The sequence below is a fragment of the Dermacentor albipictus genome, chromosome 4 (assembly GCF_038994185.2).
Source record: "Dermacentor albipictus isolate Rhodes 1998 colony chromosome 4, USDA_Dalb.pri_finalv2, whole genome shotgun sequence".
Classification (NCBI taxonomy): domain Eukaryota; kingdom Metazoa; phylum Arthropoda; class Arachnida; order Ixodida; family Ixodidae; genus Dermacentor; species Dermacentor albipictus.
The window spans coordinates 94,345,180-94,372,340 of NC_091824.1; the positions used below are offsets into that span (position 1 = coordinate 94,345,180).

Consider the following 27,161-nt stretch of genomic DNA (forward strand, 5'->3'; position numbering starts at 1 on the left):
TTTGACAATACATACTGGTATATTTAAGGTGACTATGCGAAATGTATTTATTTGATATCGAATTAGATTGATGGATGCAAGACGTATACCGCTCAGTATTGCAGCGGCTCATTCAAAACGGGAAGAGCCATCGCCATCCCATCCAAGACCTCTTAGTCTGCAGAACGGCTGTTGCGACGACGTCCTCTCCATCCATGCCGAGTTGGGGGCAAGAATCGTTCAACTTGCCCCCGATGAGGTAGTGAATGGCCCAGCCGAAACTTCTGCGCCCTAGATACCGGTAGGCGTAGTCGACCTGCACAGAGAAGAAGTTTACTGGTCGATTTTCAAGTCCCCCGTGCCACACGAAGAACCGACGCGATTCTGTTTACGAGCTTAGAATATCAAACATCCCTGAAACGTATCTAAGTATTTTTTGTCTTGGAGACCGTGGTGGTAATGGTCTGATCTTGCTGAATTGTGTGTCACGAAGCTGCCGCTTTGAAGGTTCTCTATACAGAAAAGCAAAACACTGCGTAGAATGGTACATTAAGCTTTAGAATTTTTGTTTTCTTTTCTGGACATAGTTGCTTGTTAGCGAAGAAAATGAAGGTCGAACTTCTCTTTCTTTAAAAAAGAATATCACGCCACATCAGACTGCCACATCAAAAAGACAGTGTGACGTTACGAATATAGCTGATATATTTTTCGCAGTGATAGTCCAGAACAGAACTTGCTAGCAGAAATTTACCTGTGTGTTTCCTTTCGAATGCAATTAAAATTATCCGTAAACGTTCACCGAGTCCGTGCCAGACGAAGGTATTTAGATAATGACTTCACGAGGAGCTCTTGCATGAATTTAGAAGTGCAGTCGCCTCCCGCTTTTTGTGTTTGCTTCCTTTCTGACATAGGAGAACTCTCCGCGCGAATATTGGCATATTTACAATTTAAGAGGTAGAACTCACCAATATGCTACATTATCTTAACACTTCCCTTCAGCATAGCTTTAAAGCGGCAAACAGAAGGTTGACATAGCAACCATGATTGCACTGTGAGGATCCCGTGGTACCATGGCACGTTTTACGGGGAGCTACGGCCACTGCCTGCGGTAGTGCTAAGCCAAAGGAATTATGTGCGTCGACAACGAGAATGCATACTTTTATGTAAAATTGTCTGATATTCATGTGCATTTTAGCTGCTGCAAGAGGCTGCTAAAGAGAAGTTGGAGAGCACCTTGGACCTAATGGTGTCCGCTGTTTCGTAGGTGGCCTGAGTCAGTACGTTTTCCTTGTAGACGTGTGCAATGGCAACGCTGGCTTCCGGTACTATGCTTGGATTCACGATGCTGGTTCCGCTGCAGACCTGTTGCGAGCAAGAGACGGCGTTGAAGATGAAACTCGGGCATGTACGAAGGTCTCACGTCATGCGGATGCTTTCAAATTATCAAAAACGTAATGGAAATGAGTGCGCCGAATTGAATAATCATGCAAACAGATATGAGCAGAACCGCTGATATTTTGTTGAACGTTGATAGAGCACCAAATGCGATTTACACGCTATAAGCATTTAAAGGCAATCCTGTATTGTGAATCCATATAACAAGCACAAATGTCAATTAACGAAGTGATCAAATATTGCTTATCAAAGGTTTTGCATCTGTAAATGGCAACTTGAATACCCTACAGTTGTAAAAAATGTACACTACGAACGTAACTGCGCATAAGTAATTGGAATGTGAGCCCGTATAAGTACTTGGTCAACTGTCTGTCATTGATCAAGAATACGTTCCTGAGTGCTCATCGCGAAGTTACCTAGAGGTGTCTTGCGAACAGTACTAATTAAGAGGCGAAGATATCTGCTATTTTGACCCAGCTCATCGTAAGACAAGCGAAAAGAAACGTTAGCTCGGCAGTAAACGTACTGCAACGAACCATAGACAAGACCACTATCTGAGCTTAACGAGTGTATTACAAGCTGCAAATTATTTTTGTATCTATTTCTGAAAAGGTGGTGACAGACAGAACGTCATTTCGTTTATTTATGCATTTTTTTCTGGCAAGGTCCTATGCTTGCGGTCTTTTGCTGGTTGGTTACATGGTTGGTTACAAGAGCAACCACATTTTATTGCGATAGCACACTTATACAGACACGTGAGGTGCTTTCGCACCATCGGAGCCGCCGTCATGCTGTCTCAATATTGATGCGCGCGCGCTGCCAGCGCTTGGAAGGTTACAGAAGGTCTCCTGAGATGCACGGAGCGTTTGGCTGCAAAATCGACGAAAACAAGTGGACGACGAACCGTCACGCTCGGCTCAATAGGCTCTGCCGTAGCCAAGGCAGCGCGCTGGCTTCCGCATCTGGCACGAGCGTTGTGCTCATACCACACCGCGGTGCGCGCGCTGGTCGGAGCGGACCGTCAAGCTAAATCTGGCAAATATTTTCCCTTGGGTGCCGATCAACGCCAGTGCGCTGACCAACTCCAACGCGGACCAACGCCAAGGCCGTGTTTGGTGGCACCTCGGTGCTGGAACCCAGTGCGGCGGCTGCCGGCGTTCCTCGTCGCGCCAGTGTTGTGACACGCCTGCAGCATCTGCCAGGGAAGCTCTTCCCGCTTCTGCGCAGCAGCCTACTTTTTTATGGCGTTCGCTTGCCGTGGTCATCCCATGAGCATGGCGGCATGATTGTGACTCTGACGACGACGCAGTTACGACGTTGGAACGACAAAGGTGGTAGGACGATGGCGACGGCATGGCGGCAATGAGACGACGATTCTAAAACGATGGCGATCGCTGCGTTGCGCCGTGTCGGCTCTCCGAATTGTTCCAGAACACCGCCAGGAGAACTTGAGCCCGACGCTAAGCGTTGCTATCGCTTTCGACGCTTCGCCTTGAGGCGAAGCTGTCAATTATTTGATAAGTTCACTTTTTGAGGCGCTAATTACGCTCACTAGAATTGACACTCGCTGTAGTTGCTTAGTGGATATGGAGTTGGGCTGCTAAGCACGGAGTTCGCAGGATCGAATCCCGGCCACGGCGGCCGCATTTTGATGGGGGGCGAAATCCGATGACACCCGTGAACTTAGATTTAGGTGCACGCTGAAGAACCCCAGGTGGTTGAAATTTCCAGAGCCCTCCACTATGGCGTGCCTTATAATCGGAAAGTGGTATTGGCACGTAAAGCCCCATATTATGTGTTTTTTACAGTTAACTAGCGGAAATTGAAAAGCTTGTAAAAAATATCCGACTCTGCACAAGATGCAGTATACTCACTTCGTTGCTGGAAGTACAAACACGCTGAACTGCATTCATTCTTTCCAAAATTAGTTGCCTTTGCTTAGTCGCAAATAACGAAGAAGGCATTTTAATATTTTGGTCGTGTTATATTGACCGTCATGAACGAAAGTTGGCATTGGCTTTCTTTCCTTTTGTAGAATGCTACATGTGCAACGTTACGGAACAAAGTACTCGTGGATGAATTGCACCGTTCGCTTGCAATAAAACTTGATTTAGTAAAGCAAATCAAGTAACACCTCTTCCTTCTTGCTCTCTTTCGTTTCAGATGTGTGATACTCAGTATAAATAGGTGTTTAGTATATACAGCAGGATGTGCGAATACGAGGTCACACGAATATTAACTTTCCCCTGTCACAGAAGAAAACATCAAAATATTTCCTTTTACTTTCGTGGTTGAGGCATTACGACGGTTAGTTTTAAGCGCAGTTGGAGCAAGTACTGTGAGGACTGTGGAGTTCAGCATGAACGCGTATATCCGTTTATTTGCTCGAGATAACTTATCTAAGTACCTTGTATACATTAGTCTTACGCATAAGATAAGTTGAAATGAAGTTAGGTCTTTTATGTTGGCTGTCTAAAAGAAGAAGAATGTCTCTCGGTAAAGAGTCAAGAGAAGCTTTGGTCGACACATAGCGCGAATATTTCGACTGGAGTTCATGGAAATCACATACATCGATACACCGAGAAGTTATATATGCATACTTCGAACGGTCCTAATGGCCACAAGTTAATAGCATTGAGTATGTAAACAAAAATTTTCATGCGATGTCAGTTGAAAGCAAGAGTGAAGGGGTGCAGAAAGGAAAGGCAAGAGTGAGCGGCATAACATCTTGACACGCGGCCACTTACATTAGAATAAGGCACGGCTTCTCGGTCGACACATTGGCCTCCGTACATTACCGCATTCTCCCAATTGTCCTCCATGACGAAACGCGACACAATCGCACTCAGAGACAATAGCACGGTCACGTATCTCGGGGTCTCCACAGCGCTGATTAGCTCCACAGTCGTGTCCTGCATTAGAATTTCAACATGAATGAGTATGTGAATCATGCCGGCAAAGTGGTGTATCTAGCAGTATTTCCTTAAGCTGTAGTAGGAATGGTATTGCTTTTGTTTTGTTCATGAAAACTTTGCACCAGTGCATATTGAATTAAGGCAACATAGATGCTGGAGAAGTTACAAATATAATAAACCACTACATTCTGTAGGAACTGATTCGACCAGTCTAACAGCACCTCATGAAAAAGAAAGTGAGCGAAAAAAAAAAACTACATAGTAGGTAGCGGTGCCTCTGTTTCTTCCTCAATTGCGTGTTTTATGGGGTTGTTGCTGCTTGTAACAGCGGATCCTTACCAACTTGCCCAATCTGAAGTCGCAATAAGCCCATGGTACGTTTGCGCAATCGTCATCCTTGATGGTACAGCCCATCGCAGTATAGTTTTTCGAACGCGGAATACGCCGAAAGCATACATTTACTCGCGTATCAGCCTTGATCCTGCAATCCCAATGCACACAGGGTATAATTGGTTGCACATAAACTAGATGCAGAATGTAGTACCGTGATCCCGGCTCGCGCGTATAGGCTGCTCATAAATACAGAATTTTTCGCGGCTGGTGTGCGTCAAGAACTTTAATGAACGCCATGCGGGTATCAGGGAATATGCGCTCAGAATGCATGCCTTGCGAACTATTTTCAACCTGCGGCCTCTTCGACCGAACAATTCATCAGTTTCAAAGAATGAGAGCTCGCCTCTGATTTCACCCGATCCGCGCTGTTCCATCCCGCGCGCTGTGCTGGTGCCCGCATGGAAATTCGTCTGCTCGAGTGGCAAATCTGGGACAGAAGTTTCGTTACGCGGTCCAGAGAAACAGAGTAGGGACTCACGGCTACGTGCGCGTACCAGCAGGCTGGTACGATGGGGGTGAAGGAACCGCACGTGGCAGGCACAACTCCATGCTATAGTCTGTTTAATTAAAACTGTCGATAACCTAAACGTATACGAGAGGCGTCTTTTACGCAACCAGTAGGCTCACTTGACGCAGTATTCACCAATTCAGAGTGTTGGAATATGCCATAGAGGACTCTGACCTAAAGAACGACTTTTCGGAAACTTGCATCTATGCTTAGGGTTTTCCCAGCTAACGTTAGCCAAGCTATTCAACAGCACAAACAACAACAAAAAAAAACAACGAAGTTTAAAAATACACCGTTGAAGATACAATTTTAAGACCTATGGTGTTCGATCATCCGGCCACTGGACACCGCAGGTCTTGTAATTACGTATTGCGCTGTGTGCCCTTTAAATATTTTTGGGGGTTGAACAGCATGGTTAAAGTTAGCTGAGACACACGGTAGAACGACACCATAACTTCGCATGTAAAAGAAATACCTATCACGCTTTGCTGGTGCATTATATGAAAGCTGCAAAGAGGCCGTCACCGAAAGCGTCACTGGCGCTAGGTTGGTAAAATCCTTCAGAGTCATCTGGTAGCGGTTCTCCAATCATGGAGCGCCCGTCTTGACTAAGCAATCGTGTAACCCACTGGTTGGAGCTTGCCACCGTGCGACAGTCACTGCTTGAGAAGGCTGCGACTTGCTTACACTGAGTCCCGAGACAGGATCAAAATGTTGACGTCGATTGATAAATGCACATTCCAGTGTACGTACATAGCTTAACTTGGCTGCACAGAAAAAGTCTTGTTGTCGGGGCAACGAAAAACAAGGGGAACAGCCGAGATGCTATTTATCGGGCTAACAATACTGGGAGTCAACAAAGCGGGACCAGCGCTTAGTGCGCGCGTAAAATTCTACATAAAAGGATTCTGTTTTCCGTATCAAAGACATTCACGTAAGGTAAGTTCAGCGTACTCGATCCTTCTTCTTTCTTCATTTTGTTTCTTTTTTTTCACATAGTGCATTGCTTTTCCCAGCACCCATGCAATTGCGTGCACACGGTGACGCGTTCAACAAACCTCGACTGTTCCGTGAGACAGCTACAGAGTGGGTGAAGGCCGCCTAAATGCTATAGAGAAATGCGTTACTGATGGTGGGATCAAACTTCTGTCTTCTCGCACAGCAACTCAATGGTCTAACCATCAGGCTGCGATCGCCCGCATGCTCCTCGCGTGCCATATTTGCTCTTTGCAACCTCTGGCGCGTGCGTCGAGTGTCACACGCTCAGCCTTCGAAATCGGTCCATATTTTCTTCGTCAGACCGATGCTCGTAAAGTGGGTGAAGTGCGCCTATGATGCTATCGCGTTAAAATGCGAGCAAAGGCAGCACTACAGGTATAGTTTACCCCCACGCTGCCTCCTTCCCTTCTTTTAAATGACTCACCATAGCGGGAAGAGGTACATGCAGGTTGTTGCTCAGTATCGTCGGCCCGGACACGACGCACTGCGTAGTGGGCCAGTGCCAGATGTGGGTGTACAAGAGGAGCAGGTTCAACGGCTGCGACCTGTAGTGACGTCATGTCGTCATCAACGTCATCGCTCTAGGACGAGGAGCGCTCCCAACCATATCTCTAGCTGCCCCTGCCTGACGTCAATCAGTCGCTTCCTATGCTTACACGTTTGCTACTGCATTAGGTTTTTTTAGGTTGTGCAGGAATCTTTAGCTGTTGCCGTTGACAGATAACACAATCGTAGTCCTTGAAATAGACTGCTTGATAAGGCGCGCACTGCTTTCACAATAAATCAAAATGAAGGATTGACTAATTACCTAATTTCCACTAATTAGGTTGATTTATGACACATACTGCAAGTTACAAATTATAGCAGGCGAGGTTGCAAGACATGTGCACTTGAAAGTATGTATTCTGCTTATGCCAGTGGTTTTCTATATGAGCCGCTAAACTTGCGCTATATATTCACTGTTGAGCGCCAAACATGTTCTAAATATTGACTGTTGTTTCACAAATTACTTTTTCAACAAAATGCCGTTTTGTGTTTTCAAGAAGTAACCGGAACGCTACCGTATTTCTTAACACACTTTCGGAATGAATATCTTGAAACTTGTTTTTCTAAGAACTTGTTCCAAGAGAATTCGCTTGGTGAACTCGCTGCATACAATTGAATAAATTCGAATAGTAGCCATAGATAATAGATTAAAACTTAATTGATGCAATTTCGGTGATTATACGTTTATGCGTTTTAATATCAAGTGCAAACAATGTCAGCCTCATCGCGCAACTCAGCTCAAAGACTTTAATTGTGCTATCTGTCACCCGGGACGTTAAAAAATTGCGTGGTCTAAAAAATAATAATAAAAAAAAATAAAAATAAAACACGTGGTGTAATCACGCCACACTATTGTCTGCCATACTGGACTGTGAATTCCTTCCCTTGGTACTCATTTTGTTAATTTATAGACCACTGCTTATTCGTTGAACGCATTTTATAACCTGTACAACTGTATTCCTGGGATTTAATCTCCACCAGAATGTCACCTACATTCTACATTCGTTTGCCTCTCTAATACCACGTCTCCTAATTTCCTCATGCGTGATCACCTACCAATTTTCGTTACATCACTCTGTCTGTGGTTTTAATGCATTAGAATCAGGAGCGTGAGTGGAAGAAAATGTACCTGTGTGAAATGTGTGTAGCGGGTCACGCGGTAGCGGTATAGAGGTATATATATATATATATATATATATATATATATATATATATATATATATATATATATATATATATATTGAATAAAGGGAAAGTCAGACATCCACCCGTTCGTAACAATTCCTAGAAAGGAAACACATACGGGTTCCTCGAAAGAAAAGCCTCATAGTTGAAGAAAAATTCGTCCTGGTCCGAGACGAATTCCCAGATATATTTCCATATTATATATAATTCCCATATATATATATTTCAACTAACAGGGGTTCGCTCACGACCAGCATCAGTTGCACTTCGCTCCTCAAAGAGGTAGGACGTGTCGAGTGAACCACATTTTGCAATGTAGTGAATACGATTTAAGTCATGCATTCGCGACCTCAAAGAGGTGTGAAGTATTTCTCTCGCATTTACCGCTTAATCGTCTTTGAATTCTTGGGTTTCTGTTGTCCTCCAATAATGAGCCCCACAGTTTAGTGCTGACATAATGCAATGATTGCCCACTTACGTGTTCAGAGACAGCGGTAAGCGGCTGATCATGACTTCGCATTGTCAGTCATATACGTTCCAAGCCATGTTTCTTTGTCTGGACAATTCTTTCTGACAATCCGGATCGCCTGTCCATACTTCGCTCCCATAATAGGTACTCCTGCACCGCTCCAGGAGGCTGACTGCCAAACTCGAACGTTTGTTTTTATTTGAGGCTATTCAACAATACTATGGGTTTTGCGTCTTAATTGTCGAACCTACCCGTAGACTCAGCCGATTCAATCATTCTTGCGTGGTTGCGAGACATCCCCAGCGTAGCTGAACGAGAAAATGTGATCTTGAAACCGCAGTTTGCCGAGATACTTGCCATCGATTCTCAATGCTAGTCCTTTTCAATAAAGCATCTTGTATACTTTTTTCAAGCATGCACTGAAAGCATAGGGCAGCTTCTGTCTTCTTGCCTGACACATATAGTTTATAGTACGTTGCCGGTTTTTTCGTGAGAAATGATGGTAGTTGTCGAATCTCTACATATTTCTTAAAGTATGAACGTACGCTTGCTCTGCGCTTTGACATTAGAGGGAGGCAATATATTCGAGCTCACATTGCAGAAGCTGGCAAAACGAACTTCCCGGGCCCCATTCACGGGTCATTTTATGACTTCCGGCACAGAAGTTGACAACGGCGGTCTCTTAACGTTCACCCGTTTTGGATATGTCGAAAACAAAACCGGGCAGTTTTAACGAATGGATAAACACTTTAGCCATAACAGAGATATTGTAGTTCGCGTAACATAAATGACAAAGACTCGATAGCATTAGCGAACGTCACTTATGAGAACAGCGTTTTCGTTGTTTCGGCTGTGCAAGCTACTCGAGGGAAACCCGCGTGGTGTCGTTCTTTATGCACAGCACTCAGGAGAAATGATTTTTATTGCAAGGCGCAGTTAGCGGCAATTCACAGAGTCCACCACCGATCCCGGTATCCGATGTATCACTGTCTAAGATGGTAGATCCTACGCACTACATCGAAATGCGAAGGAAAACTCACGTGGATATCCTTTTCAGGGTAGCAGCGAGGGCAACCTTTTCCGTGGAAAAGTTCGCAAACCATGCTTGTATTCCCAGCAGCACGTATCTGCGGTGATCCCTTTGGCCAGCCATTGAGTTTGCAGCGACCTGGAGTGACTTGAAACGCTGCAAAACGCCATAAAGTGTTAGTGCTTAAAAACATGCACCGACGTTTAAGCATTAATGGAGATATGTAGTGGAACGATCGCTACTCATAAAGACGTTGAAAACACGTGTGTTCTTACTAGTGAAGTGCTCAAAATATTTGCATAAAATAAGTTGAAGTAAAACACACACACACACACACACACACACACACACACACACACACACACACACACACACACACACACACACACACACACACACACACACATGCACACGCACACGCACACGCACACACGCACGCACGCACACACGCACGCACGCACGTACGCACGCACGCACGCACGCACACACACACACACACACACACACACACGCACGCACGCACGCACGCACGCACGCACACACACACACACACACACACACACACACACACACCGCCCCCCCACAAAAAAAAACAAAAAAACAGGCGTGATGTTGAGTCGATGTTCGGAATAAAGTCTTGTTTGTGACCCTACATTTTTCATAAATTAGTGAATTTCGCGCTTTACTATTCTGCTTTCGGTGATATGTAACATACCCCAAGGTAGTTAAAATTATGCTGGAGTCCTCCACTACGCCAATCCTCATAAACCATTGTGCCCATTTCTGGGGCACAAAGTATAATATTAAAGAAAAGTTGAAAAATTAAATCTTTACCGTGTTTTAAATCGGCAACAAAAACCGCTCCCACTATTAGTGAATTTACAACGGACGAAATAGACATATAAAGGATCTAAATAAACTTATTTCGGTGAAACGTATGGTAACTCAAATGTAAACAAAGTAAACCAAAGTAAACAGAGCAAGTTCCACGTAAAATACAACATGACCCGGAAATTTTATTGGCGTTAATTGCTCTGCGACGGCTTTTCCAAAATTCGTTTTTTTATTTTCGTTTCGTGAGTTGCGAAATTGTGGACGCTCATGGTCTAAAGATTCTTGGCGTCGTATCTTCAAAATACGGCGCATTTGGTCATATTTAATAAAATGGCCTCTTTCATAACTGCTCCACCACAAGTCAGTAAAACTCAAAATTTTCGTTAGGTTAGAGCAGCCTTCGTCCGAACTGGTTCATTCGGTGCCCAATTAAGACATTGCTAAAGGTTAAAATGTATTTCAGTTCGTGAAGCTCGAGGCAAAATTTCGAAGCAGCAGCAGAGGCAACTTACGCCCAGGATCTTGAGGTTGAAGCGTGCGAGCGTGTTCAAGGTGCCGTATGTACCACTGGCAAACGTAAGTCCGTGGTGCTTGACATTGTTTGTCCAAAGCTTGACAAACTGCGCCACGCCGGCGGAAGTCTTCAGCTGGTCGAATGACTCGTCGCCTTGCCTGTGCAGTGGCGTCGGCCAAGAGAGAGAGGGAAACAATAACCCCGAATTATTTAACATTTTCGCAGTAGAGCCTCCACGTTCGCGACTCGGAAGCCGAAACAGCGTGCATAGGTTCCCATCGAGTGTATTATTTATCCGAATACATATTTAAAAAAAGCCCGCAACATTTACCCGAATCATGTCACTTCGGAAGGATTATCCGCCTAGGCATACATAATGTGAAGGCATATCAAATGAATTAATTTACTAATTAAACTATTTATGGTAATCAACTTCGTAGTTACCAACTTTACGGTGCATGTTTATATTGGAAGGCAGAAGAGAATCGCCACCAAACTCAAGTTCCGGGTGTTTACATATCCTAATGGCGATGTGCACCTAAATGAAGGGAATCATTATTCGTTTCGCTGTACTCGCCTGGGCTCACGGCGCCGTGGAACACGGCTCCCTGTTCGACCCCTGGGCCACGTATAATAGCGTGGCCTAAAGTGAAGCTGGCGCCCGCACTTGCCTCCTGCCACGATCTTATTCCGATTGGCAGTGTACGCAACTCCCGATTGGATGCATAGTCAGCGCAGTCACTGCAGCAGTAGGGATGATTTGCCTTATCGCGCCATATAGCCAAGATTCGTTTGACACCGCCCTGGTGCGTCACATGGGAGTTGCCAAGGAAGCGACGCCTAGCATCGCTTTCGAGGTGCTGAAACGTTCCCGTTACTTTATATATATATATATATATATATATATATATATATATATATATATATATATATATATATATATATATATATATATATATATATATATATATATATATATATATATATATATTCGCTAAAACAGATTTATGGCTTCGCTCTATGGTGGCTGCCACCGCGGTAGCTTCTCGCTTCGAATGGCTTACTGCTGCGTGCTCACGCCGGCGCTTGCGCGATATATCAACCGAATTCTCACACGTTCTTTTCGAGTGTTCCGAGTATCTGGGGTCGGGAAAAGTGATTCTTGCTTCCTATGAACAAAAAAATTACGGGATTTTACAACGTATCTGATTTGTTGGCACGACATAGTGGTAGGCTGCAATATGATTTTGACGACATGGCGTTTTTTAACGTGCGCCCAAACTCGTTGATAACTCAAAACGTCACCGCGAGATGCTCACCCGCAGGCGTGCGTTGTGAGAACTGATAGAATTTCGTCCAGCGATCTAACAATTATGTACTGCAAGTTTCTCACTCGTTTTGTTGTTCTGACGGGTACGCATCACTGAGTTTATTTGCGCGTGCTCACAGGCATGCCTCGTTCTCGCTGTAGCCGTGTGTCCCTGGGCAAGCATTTCCTAACCATCCACTTGATTTTCCATTCCTGTGGCCGTGCGTCATTGGTTCGCACGTTGCTCACTGCCGTAGTTGCTGGCATCGCTTCCTTGGTGCGACACGTGATCAAAGAGGAATATGAGATGGAACGTTTCAAAGTATGCACCATAGTTGTACCAAAGCAATTCGAAATATAAAAATTAATTGTGTGAATTCTATTGCGTTTGTAAAAACAATATGTATGCCAATTTTTCCACGTATTACAATACAAACCAAGTGTAAAACTGCCCAGATTAAAACAGACTTTCGTTTTATGCTCACCCAAAACATTTCCTTGTGTCTTCGCAAATTAAATCGCAGTGACAACTTTGAATTTGTAATAAGGAAATGTGACCACGTGGGGGGGGGGGGGGGGAGGGATGAATTCTCGGAAAAATGTGACCCTAAAAGAGTTAAAGGCAAGTGGAAGAACATCCCAGGAACTTTCGGGGACATTTAGTGGGCGAGAACGACTTATATTTGTAAATATGATGCAACGCACTAAAGTTGATGATGAACTAAAATTGAAAAAAAGAAAAGAAAACGCAGCTAGACAGACACAAGAACTTGTGCCTGTCACTCACCTCATCACTGTTGTTTCCTTCCATTTAGAGCTCCTTTGGCGTGAAAATGCACCAATTAGTCCAAGCAGACATTCTTCATTTATTCAACTTATAGGAACCCTTTCTTGTGCCAGTAAGAGTGCCTAGAGAGGTCTCCGAAACAAGTGCTTGAGCAGTCTAGCCTGATACACAGCTCTCTTTCAAGAACCCCAATCCCAGCACAAAGCGGTCATTGACTAGAGACCACAATTTTTCGATATGCAGAGACAACGCTAACAACGAAGAAAGCAATCTGCACTGAAAAAAAAAATACTTACGTGTTGTACACGGTAATGCCGTATTTATGCTTCTTCGACGCTGAGGCCGTCAGCACGAGCTGCCTTATGCAGCTCGAATTGGGCCACTCCATAAAGGTGTACTTTTCGTCCAGCTGGTAGTAGACGAGGTCGCAGAAGTCGTCCGGCACCGCCACGATCTCGTTCGCCATGCTCTCGGCGCACTGATACATGCACACGAGGGGCTCCGGTGCAATGGACGAGGTGACGTAGTCTGCGCAAAACAGCGAATCCTGAAGGAGGTGGGCAGGACGCGTTTGCAAAGCTTACGCACATCGGCGCGCTGCATGGTGATCAGAAGAGATGCGGCGTATAGGAGAGCTGTTTCCACCAGTCGGGGATGCTTACTTTTCCAGATTTCATGTTTTTTTTATGTGAAAGTAATGCTAATGCAGTCACTGTAACCCTCGTTGCGGTGTTTGTATCGTGCAAAAACTCTAACTTCACGCAGTGCCGCCGTTGGATCTCCAGCGGACCCGCCGTGACTGCTCGGTTGCTTTGGCGTCGTTCTGCCGAGTAAGATGTAGCGGATGCGATTGCCTGGTCGCGACTGCCCCATTCCGATGGGGGTGGTGTACAAGAACACTCACATCGAAATAGGCAGAACGCTCTGCGGGAGGACGTGAAAATAAATTGGATGTCCTTCGCGGCGTCTGGCCTAATCCACCGGGCCAGTTAAGTGACGTCCGGCCACGTAATTTAATCGTCGGATGGGTGCAAGCCTTCGTAAAACTTCTAAACGGCTTTTTCCCCTTGCAGCCAGCAACGTCATTGCTGCTCTAATTTGGTTGCCTCGCACTGAATTAATGTTATTTGACTCAACATTGGAGCAGCCTTGCTGTAATTTGTTTACCTCGTGCTGAACTAGTATCTCTTAAGTTTGGAGCAGTATGAGGGCGATCAATTTAGTGGCGTCAGCTGGAGCGGCAAAGCGGACAGATAGGGAGTCGCAGCTGCTGGCTTCACTTCTGGCGGCAGTTGGGGTAGGGTCACATTTGTCTCATTTTCATTTTATTTCATTTTATTACCTTATATATCTTATGTCTCGGTAGAGCCTGATTCAGTGTGACCTGACAGAAAGTCATCCTACAGTGTACGTTTCTGGGTTGCCCACGTTATACTTTATCGTTTCCTCTGTGTAACATCTGAAAACATTTCCAACATATAGTGCAGCTGGGACAGTAAGTGGCATGTTCAGTTCTCAAGGAAGCTCTTTGGGAGGCCGCAGATGTTCATAGGAGCCCATCACTTTGTGCCCATTCCTACCCATTGTATAACATTACCTCGCTTATACTGTAATTCGTTAATGCAACCAATTTTTTGTTAGTGATGTTAAATGACTACTCGTGTTGTCTTCACTTTCTTTCACGGTTAGAAAAAGTGCGCAATGCTGTATTCCTTTCTTCCGCAAGGTGTTTTTGGCGTTTGAAGTGTTATATCTGTGATCGAGGTGCTTCTCATGTGACGGAGGTTGAGGGAGGGACTGTTGTCATGACAGCTATGGCGCTGTCTGTAACTGTCATGACGAAATGCAGTCTCTTAATGCTAAGATATAAGATAAACGTGATCTGACCCCAACTCCCGATGAACGTGAAGCCTGCAGCTTCGAATCGCTAGCTGCGAGGGCACATCTTGATGGGATACGAACGTATTCTCCCAGCGAGACCCATAGGTAACGTGCACCTTGCCGCAACGCTTATATCTAAAGTGGATGGAAGCATTTACAAGTCAGCGGTCGAGATATTCAAGAGACGTTTGGGTTATATGTGAAAAAAAAGCACGAAAGAGATTGGTCGAACCGGATCTGTTAAAGGCATAGGTAGTTATACAAGGTTAGCATGGAAGTTTTAGGGAAGAGAAGAAAGATTAAAGGGCGGAAAAGCATTAAGGAAGTGTATACAAAGTGCTAGAATGAAAGGCATGAATAGCGTCCATGATCAACTCAAGCAGCATTGGCAATTATTCGTCACTTCCCCATTTCAAAGCGGACGCCAGTACACCATCATCATAATAATGGCGATAACAGCGCTATTGGCTACAATTTCCGATAATTCTTCCAAATTTATTAGCTGTCTTCGGTTGAACGATTTCAAAAGGCTTGGTGGTTTTTGGCGTGATATAAATTAAACAGATGTAGAAGTTCAATGTGACTTCGTACTCGTCACTCCCTCGTATCAGCCAGCGAATTCTAGAACAAATTATTGTTAGGACAGAACGCACAGTGTCCGACTCGAACGGTTTTGATGCAGGGACGCACGGTTTTACTCGATCCGTAACTACGACCTCGACATTGTGGTCTACCTAGCATACACAAATAAGCTCTCCATAGGACGACTCAAGCTTCTGCTATTAAGGTCGCTAACCTGACACGCGAGAAGAAAAAGAAAAAAAAAGGAAAACATAAGTTACCGCTGCAAGCCATTGAATAAGTGCTCGTTACAGGAGAACATGTCCTTTTTTCTTCCTGTGTAGTGAAGTGCAGTACGAGGCAGCTAGGGAAGATCATAATGTTTACTTGCCAGATGCGCGTTGTCCTTTGAGGTTAAAGATATTTTTCCCCTGGACAACATTACCTAAAAAAAAAAGTACGGCCAACGTGAACATTAGCATGACACACCAATGACATTTTAGCACAAATAACAAGCACGGTAAGTTCACAATAAACATTTACTGATATAGGTAAATAAATCAAACCTGTGGCAGGAATCGGCGTATACAAAACAGCGTAGGGGATCTCTAGAGCTTGCGTCATTTCAAATTTTATTGCTTTCCGTTGTAACAAAACCAAAGCCAAAGCTGCGAGATTAATTGCCATATACCAAGTAATTTATCATAGTGCGAATACTAAAGAAATAAGATTTAACCGATACGAGGATGCTTAATTCAGTACTTTTATACATTCAGTGTGGCGGACACTACAGGAGGGCGAGTAACCGTTGCAGTGCGTCTCTAATTAACCAAAATGTGTTAATTTTTCAGAAACTGGTTTAAGGAACCGTGTTGCAAAGGTGCCATTTCAGGGGGGAATCGCATGAGACTAGATTAAATTACGCAATTTCGAAAGCACTATACGTTGTTAAGTTTATCCACGAAAGTTCACCTTTTTATCCACCCCGATTTCGTAACAGGGCATGCGAAGAATGCAGAAAGTGCTCGCCACGTTGTTGTGGAAGCTGCTCACTGCAATGATTTGCCAAGAAATCGAATCGGTCGTCGCAAGCTTGAACAGCTGGCGACGACGAGTTGCCGACAGAAGCTTCGTGACATTAGAGTATGGGCTCCAATACCAATACCCGTTGACGGCTAGTCAGCTGAGCGGACAGCGGCCAACATAAGAGGAAGATTAAGAGGAACAGCGATTCCACTATTCAAATACATGTAGAACGCAGGAAATTATTTTATGGGACAACCACTTGATCCACATGAAATAAGTTTGTTGCATTTGGAGAGAAAGTTATATTGCAGTGACTCTACTAAGCAAAATTTCAATTTATGGCATCCAATTTTTACAAATCTTCCCGGTAAGTGGAAAGGCAGAAAAAGAAGAAGCATTAAGTTTGCACATCCGTAACACTGCGCCAAAAACACACAACGTCGTTCTGCAAACTTATTTTTAGTGGAGCATCCAAAGAGGAAAAATGCGGTATATGAATTCTGAACTTGCCTAAAAGTGTTACAATCCTTATGAGGGTATTGCCAGAGTCCTATTCCCGATTTATTGCCAGAAAAACGTAATCACGATTTCTTAAACGCATATTGTAAGTATGTCCATTTATAGGTTAGCACACACAAATCATTCAAATACAGTAATGACATGTGCTTTCCAAAGGTATTTTCTATACAGAAAAGGCGAGGTGGGTGTAATCTGCAGAGACGTCTACCAAAATGTGTTCCATTATTTGGGCTTGTAGTTGCCTCCTAAGCAGTCAAAGCAGACTCTCTTCAATGCTCGCCAGAATTGGAACGACTTCAGAAGGCGCGCAGGCGGTAAACCCAGTACTTCCATTCTGGACACTGTCAAATTCCGCTATACTATCAAATTCGCCATCTTGTCAGCTCTGATTGGTCCACAGAGCTGCTACGGCCTATCTGATTGGCTCAAAACGCCGCCATTGCGCAACTTGACAAGGCGACGCAATTTCACAGCGTCCAGGGGCACGATCCTAGAAACGGTTTCGAAAGCGAACCGCTATGAGGTAGTCTCGAAAAGTGGGCTAGTTGGTTTTATATATTTCTCGCAAGAAAGTTATAGCGCAGGAAAGACGCGTTTGTTCGCTTTTTTTCCGTCTCTCGGTTTTCCTGCACTTCAACTTTCTTACGAGAACGATATAAAATAGGGACACAGATGTATGCTCCACACCCGCCCACCATGGCTTTGAGTGGCGCTCGCCGACATTCCTACGGCTAGGTCTAATAATAATAATAATAATAATAATAATAATAATAATAATAATAATAATAATAATAATAATAATAATAATAATAATAATAATAATAATAATAATAATAATAATAATAATAATAATAATAATAATAATGTTTATTTCCCATCAAGAAAGATGGCGGAGGCTGCAGGAAAAAGCTGCACGAACAAACGGCAGCTTGACAGGTGCCCGCAGCACCTGTCATGCATACATAGTCAAGTTGGTGAATCGATTGATAGCCGTCGCCGTAGCACAAGTGGTAGTACAATGCATGTGTAATGCGAAGGTTCCCACCGGTGACAAGGTATCATTCGTTCACTTTCATTTTCCTTTTCTTCATTATTTGAATTTCAATTACGGCTAATTTCCTTGATGATTTCCTTGACTTCATTGTCTCTTGGCTTTATGTGGTCATGATTAACAAAATCGAGCCCCTCGGTTCCCCTTCTTCTATAGGCTACATAAATGGGGTATGAACTTGCTTTATACAAAAAAACAAACACGAAAGATAATTACACCAGGGCAAATAGGCCCACTCGCAACCACACCCATACTCGCAGAGGCTCTAGTTTGTGTGGGGGACCTGGCTAACGCGTCTGCGCCTGTGTGGGTGTGTGCGTGGTTGCGAGTGTGCCTATTTGCGCTTCTTTAATTGTCTACCATATGCTACCAACTAGCCCAACTGCAAGTTGTTTCAGGAACATGAAAGGACCAGTCGTTGCGACCAATGCGGAACCGAAAGTGTGGTGGCAAGGGAACGTACGCTTTCCTACGTACAGTGGCACCACAATGATCGCGTTCATTAGGAAGAGCACTCCGAGCATTACGATCATTTTGGTAATGATACCGTCCCTGCACAGCCTGAAAAAAAAAGAAGGAAACAGTAGAAATTGTCAAATTAATCAGAAACGAATAATGTTCGGGAATAATAGCGCTTGTTCTTCGTATTGTATTCTGTTTCTCTCAAGAGAAGATTTTTTGCAGCGCGCATAAACATCACTGCACTTGTAAGCAAAGCAAAAAAAAAAAAAAAGAAGCGAGGCGCTGCTTTTTGCAAGCTACGTAACGCAATAATAAATACGTCTGAGGCACGCATTTATGAGACTTTCGCCAGTGGAATTTGCTACTTGGCTCTAAAAAGAAAAGAAAATTATTTGAAAAAAGTAAGCTGAACTGTGCATCGCTGCGCACGCAAAACAATTTCTTAAGTGGGATCGAACAGACATATATTTCAACACGACAAAATAGAGTTTTACTTACCAGCAGGCTGAAAGAAACAGAGAATTGAATTTTAAATGTCGAAATTAATAAGCACGTTTAATTTCAATAAATGAAATACTAGCCCTCAGAATCGTGCCCACTGCGATAAAACTAGCTGTGACACTCTGTAAACTTAAGCATCTCAGAGAGATGATGAAACAGCGCAATTAGAAAAAGCTGCCCCGTGGGCTCTAGTGCCCTTATCAGTTATGCTCTCATGAAGCGTTTGTTTATTAACTATAAGTTTACTGTGGAACACTTGGTTCACAGAGGTATTCAAGAGAAGTTTTCTTTGTCTCATTACCGCGGTTAGATGTGGGTTGTTTTCTCACTAGATATATTTGTCGATTTATATACAGGGTGTGTGTCCCAGCTTACTTTAGCCAGAGTTTAAAAATATTCGAATGTCACGTAGCTGGACAGAACCAGGTTAATGTTTGCCTTCGCTTGGAGATACTCACATATCTTTTTTCATTTCGCCTAGACAGAAAGAGAGCGCTTTGGATCAGAGAGCGAACGGGTATAGCCGATATTCTAATTGACATTAACAGAAAAAAACTGGCGTTTGACAGGTCATTTATAGTGCAAGTTAGATAACCGTTGGAGAGTTATGGTTACAGAATGGGTATCAAGAGAAGGGAAGCGCAGTAGAGGACGGAAAAAGACTAGGTGGTGTGATGAAATTAGGAAATTCGTGGGTCCTAGTTGGAATCGGTTAGCGCAGGACAGGGGTATAATTGGAGATCGCAGGGAAAGGCCTTGAAGAATCAAGAATCAAGAAGAATCAAGAAGTCTTTATTGAGTAACACAAACAAAATGTATACACAGATATTTGGACCGATAGCCAATGAGGCTAGTAAGCGGTCCAATACGAAATAACATATAGGACAGCAATCACAAACACATTGAAGAAAAACTAACTTTGTAGCCTTGCTTCCATTCCCAAAAAATGTTTCTTGCATGTCAGTTTGAAATTCCTAGCTTGCTTTACTTCAATTGGCAACGAGTTCCAAATGTTCGCTCCTGTAAATTCTATTCGTCTTTCTCCGTACGCATTATGGCAAATAGGAAGGTTAAAATTGCCATTGCTGGCTTGTCTAGTGTTGCGGACGGGAATACTGAATGCACCAAGAGGTAAGGGGTAGTTGGTATTTATAATATTATTAACCATAAGAGCTATTTTGTAATCGCGTAAGGTTGTGAATGACATGATTTGCATTGCGTCAAAAATGTTATTGTTAGAACTATTCGAAGAAGGTAATCCCATGGTTTTCAAGGCACGTTTTTGTAGTCTTAGCAATGGTGTTAAATACGTTTTGTATGTGATTCCCCATGATTCACTGCAATAACTGAGATGACTGTGACATAATGAAAAATACAGTGATCTAAGAATAGCAGGTGGAAAGTGCCGCCGTGCCTTAGACAAGGTAAAACAACCGTACGCAACCTTTTTACACACACTGTGCACCTGTTCCTTCCAAGACAAGTGGCAGTCGAACATGACCCCTAAATATTTAAAAGAAGACACACTATCAATAACATTGTTGTCAACACATATAGAAAAATCACTTAATTCAATACACTTTTGTTTTGAACGAAAAATAACATATTTAGTTTTTTCAGTGTTTAAAGTTAGATGATTATTACGAAACCAGGTCGAGATACGTTGGAGTTCATTGTTAATAGGATTTTCTATTAATTCAAGTGAGTTGCCAGTAAAGATAAGTGCAGTGTCATCCGCATACATCAAAATTTGAGAACATTGTATTGCATTGGGGAGGTCATTAATAAAGAGCGAAAATAAAAGCGGTCCCAGAACTGACCCCTGGGGTACACCACACGTAACAGTTTGGTATGCAGACTTGAACTGTTTGAGGACAACTTGCTGCTGTCGTGAAGAAAGATAACTTTTAAAGAATTCAAGGGCCCCGCTACGCACACCATATGCTTCCAGTTTCATTAAAAGAATGGAGTGTGAAACTGTGTCGAAAGCTTTTTTGATGTCTATAAATACGCTTACAGCAACATTATGGTTATGAAGAGCAGATAGGATAAGCTGTGATAGAGTAACTACAGCCGTGGACGTGGACCTGCTAGAAACAAATCCGTGTTGCTGAGGACAAATAATATGATTAACATCAAGAAAGGTTTTCAGTTGGAAAGCAATTAATTTTTCAAAAATGGTATTGACGACACTCAGTACAGATATTGGCCTGTAACTAGACGGGTTGTTAGGGTCACCAGTTTTAAATATCGGAACAACTTTTGCAACTTTTAAAGTATCGGGGTATAAGCTAGAGTGTATCGCATGATTGAATATTCTGCACAAAGGAACACAAAACAAATCAATGTTGTCCTTGATTACCTTAGCCATTATGCCGTCTGGCCCGGCTGCTTTATTCGTGGGCATGTTCGCCACAACACTTGCAACTTCATCGCTAGTAATGTTCGAGAAACTGAATTCATTATTAATACATCGAGGTATGTCGGATGTCACTGAAGCTAAGGGAGTAGGTTGCGCACTGTTCTGACCGTATGTTGTGAAGAACTGATTAAACTGGTCTGCAGTCTCTATTGACAAGTTGACAGGAACAATCTGTTTTCTTTTAGCTGTTCCCGTAACTTCTCCTACAATCTTCCATACTTGCTTTGTGTCATTTCCTTGACGATTAACCAAATTAGTATAATACAATTTCTTTGATTTTCTCATCAGCGCCACGGATTTGTTTCTGTAATACTTAAACTGTTTCAAGTAATAAGCATTTGTTCTGTTGTTTTTGAGCTTATTATAGTACGAATCCTTCTTTTTCAATCCGTATTGCCTTCGTCCTGCAGTGGACATAGAATAGGTTGATAACGATGATGAACTTGAAATTTGGGTGTGGGCGAACTGAAATTTGCAGGTACGCTTACGTATACTTAGACAACTCTAGTGGAGTTTGTGCATATTTCTTTTTGCAGATAGTTCGCGAGCGCTGTATGTCATAAACATCGCACGACATGAAGGTTGTGACTTGTGCTGCGCGTAAACCTTATTATTGAATGAGATTGCACCTGGCACACGATTACTATAAACAGCATGCATCGCGTCCAGTTCTACAGCCTTTATTTAACCAATTCATGCAAGCTTTATTTTCCATACATTCTAACTTGGGCGTCGTACCTGTATAATTTTTTTTCAGTCAGTAGGCCCGAGCAAAACCTTTTTGCAAAAGCTCAAAAAGGTCTGTTAAATTAAACGTATTCCAAATACTGGGTGCAACAATGTCACGGACGTTATACAAAACCATGCCCACCACCAGGCTCCCATCTTTGAGGGGAGCTCGTCTTCGACGATGCCAGCTAAGAGGGAATATGCTGTAGCCGTATTCTCCGTCGATCACCTTCGGGGATACGATCACTATCGTGAGATATGGCGTCACTCAGCACCGGAGGAGTCTGCGATGGACGACAGTTTCTCGCATACAGAGCCAAGCACGCTGTTTCGACGACACAGTGTCACAAGTCGTTGTAGCCCTAAACGCCTACGTCTTCGGAGCCAAGCCATGCGAGAGGCTCGCGGAAGTGACCGCTTAACCGAAAATGATCGACCGATAATGCCACTCCTGGTGAAATGATCATCCACGCAAGCATCTTGCAGGTAGCTATTTGAGCAACTGACCACGATATTACATCTCATGGTGCGCTCTAGAGCCTTGCTGAAGGGCAGGGGACTAACGTTCAGGGACGGCCCAGCAGTCTATTCCTATCGAGGCGTGACAAATGAAGAAACGTTTAAAGGAGCATTAAAGTCAAAACACCATGCCAACCCACACTACTAGATGCTTTGTTCAGACGTGTATTGCTTGCTTGAATGTGAATTTTGTTGAGCGCTTTCTGATTTTCAAATGCAGCGTAATAATTTTTTTCGTTGCTGAAGCTAGAACCACTTCGAGCGGGGCTGTCCATGTGCGACGTCCCGGAACGCTGGTGTCGGAACTCCAAGTGGGCGTTGCCAGCTGCCTTTCTGTCTGACGTCTCTTGTAGGTTCAAGAAACTACCCTTGCTATAGGAATGACATAATAATAGCCTGCTTTCGGTTCCGGAGGTGTAATAGGTTCACCTAGCTTAACTTTAATGATTTGACCTTAGTGCCCCCGTAGGAATTACGGTGGTAAGCGGCAAGTTGGTCGTACAAGGCCTGACGTTGTGGGCGTCGGGAACGTCGCCGCCTCTGCTGTCGTCGGTGGCAGCAGTTGTGGCCGTGGCATCCGAGCTCGGTTCCGAGTAATGCAGGGCCGCCTTGTGCCGACCCATTGCGACCAGGGCAGAGTACGTGCCAGGTGGTGCGCCTTGCCCGTTCTCCTCCGGCACTAACTGCGCGACGGGCAGAGAGGTGTGCACGGCTGTTTCTCGAAACAGGAAATCGAGATACGAGCATGGTGACATTTACGGCCACCCATAGCTTTACACTTGCATATGGCGGCTTAGCATGTAACGTTATATGTTACGTGTGCACTATCACATCCCTTTTATGACTCCCTGGAGAGCTAAACGTATTTGTTATACGCTCATTTCGATACTTACGAATTTTAATATAAGCGTGAAAAAGCGAATGCAATGCCCATAACTGGCATTTGAATGCTTTGGAGTGAGTGTTCAGTTGATGGAAGTTAGGGACACCATTTACTTTTTAACTGCTGTTGTAAGTGATTGGCATCACAAACAAAATTTATTTTTAGTAAATGTACTCTCCACAACCAGACATGACCGTGAAAAAGTCGTTTTAGTTTTTCTTGATGTGGAATAGAAGTTGGGTTTGTGGATTTAAGTGCTGTTTCTCGACGTCGTCTATTGTGAAAGGAGTAACAAGAGTAATATTCGCTAAAGTGCCATGGCACTTTAGCGAATATAAAGTGTTGCGCCAAAGAATCAGCGGCCTATTTGGCGCTGAAATCAGTGAGTTATCGTAGAGATGTGTAGCACATCTTTCTACGATTTGTTAAGCATGTCCGTTTATGAGGCACGTTACACCAATGTCTTGCTAGCCTTCCTTATGGCTGGACTGTGCTGCGAGCCAGGCTCACAATTCTTCAAAATGCAAAATCTTTTTGTATTGCACTATTTCCAATGTATACAAAAATGCCGAAGCTTTGTGCCATGCCATGTGACGAAACCTAGATAACGTTTCGCACCTATTCTTTACTCGAAGCGGTTATCTAACGTCCTCAAAAGCCATTGAATGGTAAGAATTGGAGGCTAGAAAGGACTACTTGTGGGTATGCAATCTAGTGGCGATGATAAATGAACTGACGGACTCTTCATTATTAAATTCCTCAAGGTCGCTCCGACCAAGCAGGCTGACGCATATGCCATTCCAGGTATTGCCCAATATTACCGTGCTGATCGAGACGCCATGTATTAGCGACGCACGCAAACACTGCAGACAAATTTTTCTACGGTATATTTAGTACGAAGCTTCATAATAGAGAGATCGTAATATTGCAGACTGGTCTGAAGGAGTCGAGGAATGAGATAGGAGGGATTGTGTTGAAGTTCTGCAAAAGTTCCGGAGACTTGAGAGGCAGGAGTCAACACTCACCAGCTCAACATTGCAGTCGGGAACCGGCCTTTCCCATGAAAGCTCGCGTCCACGCCGCGTTTATGGAAAACAATGCCACGTTATGTCCTCATAACAATGCTGCAGAATTGGAGATCTTTCATTTGCGCTCCCGTGGCCCTGTGAAGGGTTGTGTTCTATTTGTGATAACGAGCGAGTGAAGTGTAGGTGCAGAAAACTAACGGCGTAGCGTGACGTGCATGACGATTCAACCACGTGCTTCGCGTTCTACGAGCTCATGTATGTGTGCGGTCGCTTCGGTAGTGAGGCTGGAATGTTTCTCGTGCAAGGAGGTCTGCAGAAGTGGTCTTTGAATGCACGAAAAAGTACCGATACTTATTGCGGGCCACTAGGCCTTAGGCGCTCCTCATTGAACCGACGACGTGTGCCCTCGACGTTTGCCCTACGAAGAGTTCGCATGGAGCTGCAAAAAATTGTTTCGCCAATTCGCACCAAGGTTCGGCGTTACAACGCACCCCGTACATCGTGCACGCGTTGATCGGCAGCCCACCAATTCCCGGCAACATGAGGACGGCCTCAGCCTCGGCCGGGGTCGAGGCACTCGCCTCCCTCCCTTCGCTGCGAACGTCGCCGACGGGCGCGTAGACGGCGGGCTGCTGCGGCATGAGGTACGCCTGGTGGACGGGCAGCTGGCCGAAGAACGGTGTCGGGTAGACTTGCAGTTGAAGTGGCGGCGGCGGCACCCCGCCCTGCATCACGAGCGGTGACGGTGACGCCGCGTTCGCGCCGGGGCTCGGCGGCTCGCGCCCCTTGCGCGAGGCCCGCGTTCTTCTCGAGGGCGTAGAGCGCAGCAGCGACGCCAGATCTTTCGTTCCGCGACGATGGTCGTCCTCGGAGGCCGTGGCGGGGTCGGCGTTGCGAGGGGTGCCTACCTTTTTCGACTTCATCGTCCGGTCACCTGCATGGGCGCGGGCATGTCAATTACCGGTCATCGAAGAGACGTATAAGACGCCTCGTGGACATCAGGCGCTGCCGGCGCTTTAAGCTAACTATTGGCTTCGGGTAAAAGAATAAGCATCGGTCTTGAAACTTCTGCTTGAACATTGGGGAATGGCGAAAAAAAAAAATCACCTTTTCGCAGCTGCAACGCTTTGGCGTCAGAAGTAAAATACGCAAACGCGAGTATAACACTAAGAAACTAAACCGCTAACAAGACTAAAGAGGCACTTAAAATTTAATAGTGAAGAGTCTAGAAAATAAAAGATCGTTCCACTACAACATGGCGTCCTTGTTCACAGGGGCGTCAGTGAAGCTGTGAACTTTATAATATGCGAACAGAGGGTTCTTTGTCGTTTAGAGTGAGCTCACGACGACAATATTTTCGCGAGCTTTGCCTATCTTTCACGCATAATAATACAATTTGCCTCCCTTCCTGGGGATCCTCCATCGTGGTGGATGACTACGCGATATGTTCAATGGCAATTTGGTAACAGATTCATCACGCCGGATGTTCGTCATTACCACTGCTCGGTGAACAGTAATGCGGAGCACAGAGGAGTCAGTGGTAACTTCGATGGTGCATCGCACTTGACTCGGAAGGGCTCTAAGTGTTTACGGTTAGTGCCCGACACGGCTTTAAGGGTTAACCTCATCAAAACGGCACAGGGCCATGTGTTTGTGAGAGAAATATTGTTACCTTGCGTGCGTTTCTTTCGCGTGACAATGCCGCTGGTGCGGGTAGGAAAAGTGATGTCCTCCTTGCCTCTCGACGACGAACTCTGGAGTAAAAGCAGGAATGACAGGGGCTCGTCGTGAGAAATCAGCATGGAACGATGCGAAATTCTTCTTCTTCGGCTTGTGCTCGTGCCGCCTAACAAAAGCATCTTCTTCTTTACTTTCTATTTTCTGTACTTTCGTTTTCGTTTCGTATTTTAACTTGACAGCGGAAGATCAGGAATGAACTTTTATTTCTTGTTATTTAGACGCCGTTGCCACGCGCCATCAAATTGAAAAAAAAGAAAAAAGGTCGGCAGCATGTTGCACTCCCGTAACACGTGAAGGCGAGAGCCCACTGCAAGTTTGGTGATGCATTAGGTCATAGGATCGGAGGGGTCAGACTTCTTGCAAGACATAACGAGCCGGCAGTGCCAAGTAAACGTGGGATAAGCCGCACTGTGCGCAATTCGGCCTTCTCTTTTCGTTGCCGTCTCGCATCGTCGCGTGGCTTCTTACGCAGTTCGGTTTCTTTTGCTCGTTTTTCAACGCTTAGCTGCGACTTCGCGCGCTCGAATAGCGGGTTCAGACTCGCGCCAACGACTTTTTTCTTCGAATTTACGTTGCATCGTCTTAGCTGGGGTAAAACAGCAGTCGCGGTCGAACGCCTTGCTCCCGCCGCTTCGCATGTCGCCTCGTATCTCGCTTGGCGAGCACCTCGGTCGTAGCCTACTTCTGAGGGGGATATGCGATACTTTATTGATGGTTCGGATGCTTGTTGTGAGCTTCTTCTTTATTGGAACGTATGCTGTTCTGTGTGTTGTATGGGTGATTTCATTGAATCTAGCCATTGCATTTTTGTTTGCTTATGGGAGTACGAGCCACTGCTAATGATGAAATGTTTGTACCACTTGACTAGATGCCGCTTTAAGTGGGTATGAGCCATTGCAACGAGGAGTCACTTAAGGCTGTCGCCTCAATAATTCATCAACGAGTGCTGGCGGAACGGCGGGATACCCGACGAATG

At 44.5% G+C, this 27,161-nt stretch overlaps 1 protein-coding gene across 2 annotated transcripts; it reads right to left on the minus strand.

The window, feature by feature from the left end:
* On the minus strand, positions 1 to 26,282 carry LOC135919981 (uncharacterized). 2 transcript variants are annotated; one of them, XM_065454010.1, is made up of 11 exons: positions 26,118 to 26,282; positions 24,937 to 25,379; positions 18,365 to 23,217; positions 15,697 to 15,750; positions 13,160 to 13,391; positions 10,766 to 10,925; positions 9,430 to 9,575; positions 6,614 to 6,734; positions 4,122 to 4,286; positions 1,213 to 1,341; positions 1 to 295 (listed from the first exon to the last, which is right to left on the minus strand). In XM_065454010.1, exons 3-11 carry the CDS (start codon positions 18,432 to 18,434, stop codon positions 113 to 115), a joined length of 1,260 nt encoding a protein of 419 aa, XP_065310082.1. In that variant the 5' UTR covers positions 18,435 to 23,217; positions 24,937 to 25,379; positions 26,118 to 26,282; the 3' UTR covers positions 1 to 112. The 2 variants fall into 2 exon arrangements, with proteins under 2 accessions (XP_065310082.1, XP_070393371.1); XM_070537270.1 differs by lacking the exons at positions 18,365 to 23,217; positions 24,937 to 25,379; positions 26,118 to 26,282 and adding an exon at positions 16,278 to 16,348.
* Positions 26,283 to 27,161: the final 879 nt, after the last annotated feature.